Source organism: Echinops telfairi, unplaced genomic scaffold (genome assembly GCF_000313985.2).
Source record: "Echinops telfairi isolate 266 unplaced genomic scaffold, ASM31398v2 ScPeMD7_7458;HRSCAF=8496, whole genome shotgun sequence".
Lineage (NCBI taxonomy): Eukaryota > Metazoa > Chordata > Mammalia > Afrosoricida > Tenrecidae > Echinops > Echinops telfairi.
This window is the reverse complement of record NW_022111358.1, coordinates 16,295,319-16,304,053: the sequence shown is the minus strand read 5'-3', so window position 1 is coordinate 16,304,053 and position 8,735 is coordinate 16,295,319. Positions and strand designations below refer to the sequence as shown.

General features: G+C 52.8%; 1 protein-coding gene across 1 annotated transcript; it reads left to right on the top strand.

The window, feature by feature from the left end:
- The first annotated feature begins 1,845 nt into the window (after positions 1 to 1,845).
- Positions 1,846 to 6,874, top strand: DYNLL2 (dynein light chain LC8-type 2). Its single transcript, XM_004707025.2, has 2 exons — positions 1,846 to 2,962; positions 5,050 to 6,874. The coding sequence occupies exons 1-2, from the start codon at positions 2,723 to 2,725 to the stop codon at positions 5,185 to 5,187; spliced, it is 378 nt and encodes a 125-aa protein (XP_004707082.2). The 5' UTR covers positions 1,846 to 2,722; the 3' UTR covers positions 5,188 to 6,874.
- The last annotated feature ends 1,861 nt before the right edge of the window (positions 6,875 to 8,735 follow it).

Sequence of the window (8,735 nt, the reverse complement as noted above, 5' to 3'; positions counted from 1 at the left end):
AGGTGCTGGCCTCGGCGGGGCGGGGGCGGGGGAGCGCTGAGCCCCTGGGAGCCCTCAAGGGGAGGCAGGGCGGTGGAGGCATTCGTGCGTCGGGGTGACTTGTCATCAGAGGCCACGTCTGTCTTGCCGAAAGCCTGGGAGCTGCCCTTTTTCGCTTTTGCAAGGAGCCCCGGGCGCGTGGCCGACACGGCTGGCCTGGGGCCCTCTGCCACCCACCCTTCTACGTGGAGGCGCAGGGCCCCGCGGTTTTCCCAGGAGGGAGAGGCCAGGCTGGGCACTTCGCTGCCCCTTTCTTGTCGGCACCTTGGACAGGGGTGGCGGCCGCTGGGTCTTGCCTCTCCCAGACGCGTGGGGGGCCCCCGGGGGTGAAGAATCGTGGCATTGTAGTCACAAGACGAACATTATGTAACCTCCTTCTCGCTCCTGGAGAGTAAGGTGGCTTTTAATTACTGTGACAAAGTTGCTCCTTTGGACTTTGGGGATGAGGCAGCAGCGCTGGTGCCAAATTCATACTTTGCCTGGATGGAATTCATACTCTCACTACCTCGGCTGTCACCAGACCCCAACCCCACCCCTGGGTTTGTAAACAGTGTCCCCTTCTGAGTGGTAAGCTGCACAAGGCTGCCCGGTGACACCAGCTTTCTTCATACAAAAGCCCAAGCCAAACGCACTGCCTGCCCCAGAGTTTCCAGTGCTGTAACCTTTACTGTAGCAGTCTCCTCAACCACTGCACCGCAAGGCCTCCTTTTCACATATAAAACCACACTCACTGCTGTCTGGTCAGTTCTGGCTCATAGCCAACGACTTTCTTGGGCAGGGTGGAACTGCCCTTGTGAGTTTCCTAGACTGTAACTTTTTTATGGGACTGGAAGGCCTCATCCTGTCTCCCCAGGAGCAGCTTGGGTGGTTTCGAACTGCAGACCTCAAGGTTTGCAGCCCAACAAAAAGAGGGTTTTTTTTGAAAGAGGGTTCCCTTATGAAGAGCTTTGTAACATCAGGGCGTTCTCCCAGTGCTGCTGCTCCATTGGCCCCAGCCCATTGAGTTTGCCCCAGTTGATTTTAAATGGCAGATGCTGACTTGCCCAAGGTCATTTAGCTAGTCAGGCCCTGAACTGGTTTCTCCTGACCTTTGCTCAGTGCCAGGTGGTGCTCACAGCTTCCACTGGAGACAGACTTTTCCTCCTAGGGGTGTGTCCGAGGTCCTCTTTGCTAGCATGCCTGCAGGGGAGGCTGCCCCTGCTGAAATTGCCCCCCCCCCTGCATCATTTGATAGTGTCTCCGAGGTGCCTCGGGTGGGTGCATTCTGTGCCTCTGTGGAGCCTGAAGGACTAGCTGTGAGGTCACCCACTCCAGTCCGTCAAGCACACGGGCTCGTGTGAACGTGGAGATCTAGGAGGCCTGGAATGGTTCCAGGGCTGCTTATCTCAGATAGGCCCAGATGAGACCATCTTTTGTTCCCTGCTCAGAGGGTGACACTTGGGGGGATTGTTGCTGCTCTTGTGTGGTAAAGGACGGGGCAGGATTTTGCAACTCATTCCTTCTGCTGCAAAGCACCTTGCGGGGCCACAGACTGCCAAACAGGCTTCCTCATCCAACTCTTGGGATTTCTGTTAGCCCAGAGGGACCCATGGGGCTGGGGGTGGGTTAACCTCAGATTTCTGCTTGTCTGTAGCACCATAGTCTGGAGAATTGGGATTTGAAATGTGGCTGTTTAAAAGCAATTCCTTTTTCATGGACCTTTTACAGTTTTAATCCCTATTACCATGTCCCCGTCCCCGTCCCCGTCCCCAATACTGTGCTTTTTGTTTAGGGGAAGAGCCCTTCTGTGAGGGAAATAGAATGCCTTCACCTCACTTAGTAGGTTGGCCTTTAAGGGCCATTTCTGCCCAGAGGACTTATTAGAAGGCGTTACTGTCATTTCTTCCACCACTGAGTGTTGATGGCCTGGAGTCTACCTCCCTGTTTGCTTGTGTACAGCAGGGTTTGGCCACCTTAAAGGGTCAGATGATAGTTGAGGCTTTTTACCATACAGCCTTTGTTGCAGCTACTCAGTTCTGCTATTGTCAGGCGAAGGGTCAAAGTAGCCACAGTCACTATGTAAATGATTGAACAAAGCCTGTCCTATAAAGCTTTATTAACAAAAATGGGTGGTGGGCTGATTCTACCCAATGGGACATCGTTTAACAACTCCTGTGTGACAGGTGGCCCTTATTTACAGATGCGGTCATATAACCTTATTTAGTTGCTGTAACAACCTGACAGATAATAAGCCTACCCTCATTGCTAAAGTGGAAATAATCAAATGCTGGAAAGCTGGTGAGTTGTCTAAGGCCACACAGTGCAAAGTCAGGGACCAAAGGCAGCCTGCTATAGGAGCTCACCTTCCTTCAGCTCCTGTCGGGGTTCGTCTCCCACTGTGGTACGTCTGTCTCAGTGGCCATATCATGGGGGGCTAATTGTATTTAGGGGTTATGCCACCATTAGGACAGTCCCTTGATTCCCAGTTTACAGGTAACATGGAAGCCCAAAGAAGGTTAAGTAACTTATCTAAGGACACATCTAGTAGGTGGTATATTATTATCTTGGCTCCTGACAGCAGGATATTGAAAATATCTTTGTATAGATAAGAACTGAGGACTAACACCTTTTTCACTGTTTGTTCCAAATTTCCCAGGGGTGGGGGCCATGAGCTGAGGTAGGGGGCTCACTCTCTTAGTGCCTCATGCCTGTTGCCCAAGTCTTCTGCACTCCCTCCCCCACTTGGCAGCTGGCATCCATTGTCCAGAGTTCGGCCGACACCTCACTTCTCTGCTCCTTCTGCAGTGTCACGATGTCTGACCGGAAGGCAGTGATCAAGAACGCAGACATGTCTGAGGACATGCAACAGGATGCCGTTGACTGCGCTACGCAGGCCATGGAGAAGTACAACATAGAGAAGGACATTGCTGCCTATATCAAGAAGGTGCACTGGGAGAGCTTAGGTGGGGGTGGGGCTGGTGTGCAATGGGGAAGGCTGGATCTGGGGGCCAAGCAGATCTGTCCCATGCAGACAAAGCGGAGGCAAATTAGGGGGTGGTGAGCCTGACTGGCCAGAGTGTTCACCTAGGAATTCTCTGTGGGCTCTCTACAAGCGCGTGCAGTCGGTCACAGGTGGTTATGTGACTGTGCCATTGGAGGAAACACTCGGGACCAAGTATAAAGGACTTCATTTATTACTACGAAATGAAGATCAAGGGTTTTTGAACAGATAATAGAAGATCGTAAGTTATCTTTAAGTGTATAGTATCATCGAAAGTGAGGCATCCCTAGGATTACCTTCATTATGTAAGGGTTTTTTTCTTTCTCATAAAAAGTACCATATATACTTGAGTATAAGCCAACCTGATTATCAGCCAAGGCACCTAATTTTACCACAAAAACTGCATTAAAAATGTGCTGAAAAACTCGGCTCCTACACCAGTATATATGGTCCTAACAAATACTACCATCCCCATCTTTTCTACATTAAGGAAACGGCGGCCTTGACTATGTAATCTTTTTAATAGTTGAGTAATATGGAGGGTATAAGATTGGTCCCTAACAATCCTGAGTCAGTGGGTGGGTAACAGAGCAAGGAAGCAGCGGAAGTTAGAAGTGGAAAGATGCGTCTTGAGTTCACTGACTGCAAGCCAGGGCCTGTGTCCGATGGGGCATTTTGACTTCTCAGCTCCGCCACTCCAAGGTGTTTGAGCTGGTAGCTCTTGGGCCAGAGAAGTGGTAGGGTTTCCTTTGGCTTAAAAAAAGCTCTCCCCAAGGGCTCATGCGGGAGGGGGGAGTGGGGAGGGAGGGGAAAAATGAGGACCTAATGTCGGGGGTTTAAATGGAGAGAAAATGTTTTGAGAAACGATGTACAAATGCGCTTTACACAATTGATGTGTGTATGGATTGGGATAACAGTTGTATGAGCCCCTAATAAAATGTTATTAAAAACAAAACAAAAACAAACAAACAAAAAGCTCTCCCATCCTTGTGGATGGGATGAAAAGAGGATGCTGGCTTCCTAGGAGAGAAGCTCTATGTACAGCACCAAGGGAGGGTGCTGGGGTGCTGGCTTCCTGCTGAGGGATGGTCCGACTAGGCTCCTGGTGCCTCTGTCAAGAAGAGTCCACAGGTCGTCTGATGTACCCAGCTCATGTTGCTTGTGAGGGCAGTGGGACCTGGGCACTGCCTGTTCTCCTGAGTTACGTAGTCTAGGGTCAGGACTGAGGCTGGGTTTGGTGACTCTCCGCTGTGAGGAGACTGAGCAAATTAAGTTGTGTGTTAAGCACCTGGACAGAGCTGCAGGACTGGTAGTAGGGATGGGCTGCAGGGGTAGGGTAAGCTGCTGCCCTTGCATAGCTGTGGCCGGATCCATCTAGAACTGAGCATCTGTTTCCTGCTACATGCTGCATCTAGAGTGGTCGAGAACTGCCTGCCTGCTTCAGTCTCAGGGATTTCCTGGGTGGTTTTGACACTGAAGTGAACCTCTGCCCCTAAGAGAAGGGAGGGGATTGTTACGGTGACTGAGGCCCTGGTTCTGGAGCGAGCAGCCCAGGCTGCTGGCACCGGATGTGCCTTGAACATCGACACCGGACTTCCTGCTCTCCATGCTTGGTCGTCCTCTCCCTGAGTGACCGGGTTTGGTGTTCTAGTAAGGGAGGAGGCCGCGGGGCAGGGAAACTTGCTTCCCCCATCTGCGCTTTTGCTGTGTAATGGTGGAAGGATCCTGAATTCCTTGGCCTCTCTGATTCTGGTGAGTAGAAGTAGGCAGAGAGAGGGAGGAAGGGAAGAGAGATGAGGGCTCTAAAGTACTAGAGGCTTAGTGGAGAGCAATGATGGAGCCTTTGTGGTGTTAATTTTTAATGAGGGAGGAGTGTTCTAGCAGCCCCAGAATCTGAGCCCTGAGGTTCCTGAGGGAGGCCTGGGCTGGGCGGAGGTGGTGACAGATGTGGGGTTTGGGGGAGACTCCCATTCTGATTGCTCACCCTGCAGCTGCTCTAATCACCTCTCCCCTCTTCATCCCTCTTTCAGGAATTTGACAAGAAATATAACCCTACCTGGCATTGTATCGTGGGCCGGAATTTTGGCAGCTATGTCACACACGAGACAAAGCACTTCATCTACTTTTACTTGGGTCAGGTTGCGATCCTCCTCTTCAAGTCCGGCTAGGGACCGAGGGAAGGCAGCGGTGGCGATGGCAGGCCGGCGGGACTGTCTGGCCTTGGGGGCCAGCTCCAGGATGTCTTCAAATGGCTGCGCTACTGCATGGACTGTGTACCCGATTTCACGTGTGTGTCGCAGTAAACAAAACCAAACTTCTTTCTGTTGAGTTGCCTGGGGAAGAAGGCTGCTTTGTTTCATTTTCAAGACTTTAAAAAAACTGTTTTTTGGTTGTTTTTGTTTTTTGTTTTGGTTGTATTGCACTAGAAAACCTCTCTCTTCCCCTCCCTTTTCTCTTTCTCTGCCCATCCACAGTCATGAGCCCTCCACAAAGGCCCTAAGCCAGGAGGGCTGGGGAAAGAGGCTGGCGTGTCTGCGGGAGGTGGAAGGAAAGCCATGCAGCTTGCTCCTCCAGTGGGGGGCAGACGGGGAGGGATAGGGGTTGGCAAGGAGAGAGGGAGAGGGATAGGAAGGGGGGACTATTCCACTGAACTGTGATTCTGCGACTCGGGGCAGAGGGTGGGGGTGGGGTAGATTCTTCAAGGGGCCCTGAGACGTGTGCGTGGTGTGTGTGTGTGTGGGAGTGGGGAGCAGACTTGTCTTGCTGTCTTTGTCAGAGAGTTTCTAAGTAAGGGCTGTGTCTCTGTGGGTTACCTTCTGTGTTCTGCCAGTGCCGCGCTAGGAGAATGTTGGGAGTAGGCTTGGCCTGATGATTTTTCTTTTCATTCTCTCTCCTCCCCTCCTGTCTGCACCCGGCTTTGCCCTCGGTGTTCTCACTCCTTTGGAGTTCTCTTGGAGCAGCCCCCTACCAGGTGGCTGACAAGGGGACTTCTGGTGACCGTAGTTCCTTAGTTAGGTCTTAGCAATCAAACCAAATCAGTGTCTTTCCGTGATTCTCCTCCGTGTGTGTTGTGTGTGTGTATGTGTGTGCTGCTTGAGGGTACAGGGGAGGGAGGGGTAGGACAGTACGGAATCTGGGGGTGATGTGGGTAGATGGGGGAACAGTTCCAAGTGGGCTTTTTGATGCTACCCTCTGGAGGTGTTTGGGGTGAGGACAGGTGTCAGCCCCTGGCTCAGGCCCTCGTGTCCTGCTGCTGTCTGCACCCATGAAGGCTTTAGCAAGCACCCTGGGAAGAGATGGCTGGGCTGTCACTGTGCTGGGGCGGGTCTCACGGAGAGGGAAAGTGCCGGTGGGTTTGGACATGGAGGCGCTGAGGGGCTCTGGGTGTGGAGGGGGAGCAGAGCCCCGAGTGGGAGGAAGTCGAGGCTGCAGACCCTCGTCTGGGTGAGGGCGTGGGTTCCCTGCTGATGGAGCTGCCCAGTCTCGGGGAGCGAGGGTGGGTTTCACACTGTGGAGGAACCAGCTCCTGTTTGTCCCTCTGCAGGAGAAGCCAGCCCCCTGTGTGCGGAGCTGGCCGAGGGGAGGGTGGGGACCGGTAGTGACGGACGGACGGAGTTCCCACTGTCAAACCCCCTGCACTGTCTGGGGCAGATTGAATGCTTGGTTTTAGATTTTGTTTTATTTTTTTATGGCTGTCCAAATCTGTGTTTCCCTTCCCTCTCAGACATGGGTGGCCAGTTGGACGTGTCAGTCTGTGTTCATCTCCCTCATTTCTGGAGCAGGGGCCGAGACCCTGCCACATCTCCTGTGCTCTGCATCCACGCCTCTTTTGGACATTAAAGGTTGATTGATGCACTTGTGAGCTGTCTGGGTTTCTTTGGGGTAGAGGGATGGGCCTGGTGGCAGTAGTTGCCACACAGTAGGTGGGGAAGGTGGAGGGGGTGTGTGTACCTAGGTGGAGTAGAATGGTGGTTGGAGAGAGCACGTCAAGCAGAGAGACTGCCCTGGTTTGGGACTCTGTAGGGTCTAGGCGTGCTCCTATTTGGAGGGGAACCTCTAATCGCAGCCCTTACCCACAGGGCCTCCCTAGACTGCCTCCCTTGGCAGGATGACTCGTTGAGCTGTAGTTTGGACCTTAGTTCATTACATGCTAGCATCCCAGCTTCTTTCTTGGACCCAAAAGAGCTTAGCTTTTTAAGCCCTTTGGCCAATAGCCCCTCCATCCCCCAACCTAGGCTTCCCTGAGCCTGAAGATTATTATCAAAGTCCTGCTCTGGCCACTCGCATGGAAAAGCTGGGAGTTCACTGTAAAGTGGACCCTCCTCTGGTGGCACTTGAGTGTGTGTCTGATTCCCCTGGCTATCCCGATCGTCCCATTTGGCCCGGCCTCTCGCGCAAGCAGGATTAAGACCTTTCTGAGAAAGATGATGGCCCGGCCTCACCCTCCCTTTAGGCACCTGGGCCGTGACCCTAATCTATGGAAGTGCTAGTGCTGAGGTGTGTGCATTTCTGCTGCCACTTGCACTCGGCCTGAGCCTGCATAGGTCCATCTGCTTCCAGAAATGTGGAGTCGATTTGTACACACTGATGATAAAGCCTTTTCTAAGGACAGTGCTGTCGAAATGTACTAGACCATGAGTGTGGCTGATAGGTAGTGGGCCTCAAGAAGCTGGAAGGCTGGATTTGAGGGGAAAGGTTACCTTCTGAGGCAGTGAGGTTCTGAGACAACAGAACCCCAACATCTGTTCCTACCTTTGCTGGGGAAGCCACTGCTCACATGCCCCCTCTCATGGGGTTTCTAGGGCCCAAACTTAACCTCCTTTGTCCTCCCAGGAGAGGTAATTCAGGTGGCGTCTGGGCACCACTGATTCCTGCACAGGTAAGTGCACAGTGCTCATCGAGGAGACTAATCCAGTGGGGCTTCTGGAGGACGGGCCTGTATTCTGTGGGGCTCGGGGGCCGGGAGGTATGGAGATCAGCTACAGAAAAACCAAGATCATCCACTGAGCCCTGTGTGCTTCCCTGGCTCACTCCACCCAGCTGTTGTGTTGCTCTTGGCTCACGTGGGTCTTGAGAGCTGAGAGCTGAAGGGGTGGGGTGGGGGTTCTATTTATCAAGGTCCGGGGAGGTAGCTCCCTGACCCATCCTTGACCTCACTGCATACCCCTTCTACCCAGGACTGGGGGAGTTGCCTCTTCTCTGTCTTATGAGCGGGATCAATGATGCTAGTCTGAGGAGAGAGCAGAAGGGCAGATGGACATCCTGAGTTTTCAGGCACAGTTTCCTCCCACCCTGGGAATAAGCTGCTAGCCGTCAGTGAGGTCCAGTGTACCTGTATGTAGGTCTGGTGTATATGATCCTAGTGTCCACACCATTCATTGTACATGACACTCCTACCCACCAACTGCTGCTACGCCAACAGAGAGGCTCAACGATCAAGTTTGGGGAAAGAGCAAAGCGTTCTGGGCAGCCAGGACCCAAAATACCTCTTCACACCATCTTCTCTTTCCCTGTCCAGTTGCCCCCATCTGTGTTGTCAGGTGCTGTCGTCTGTTTAGACTCCTCAGCCCTGTGTACAGTCCATAGCACTGCCCGGTCCTGGGCTGCCCCCACAACGGTGGTTGCAGTCACTGTCACTACCCATCTCATGGAGGGCCTTCCTCTGTGACTGCCCTTCTGTTTTATCAGTACTGTGATTAAGGACCGGACAGGGGAC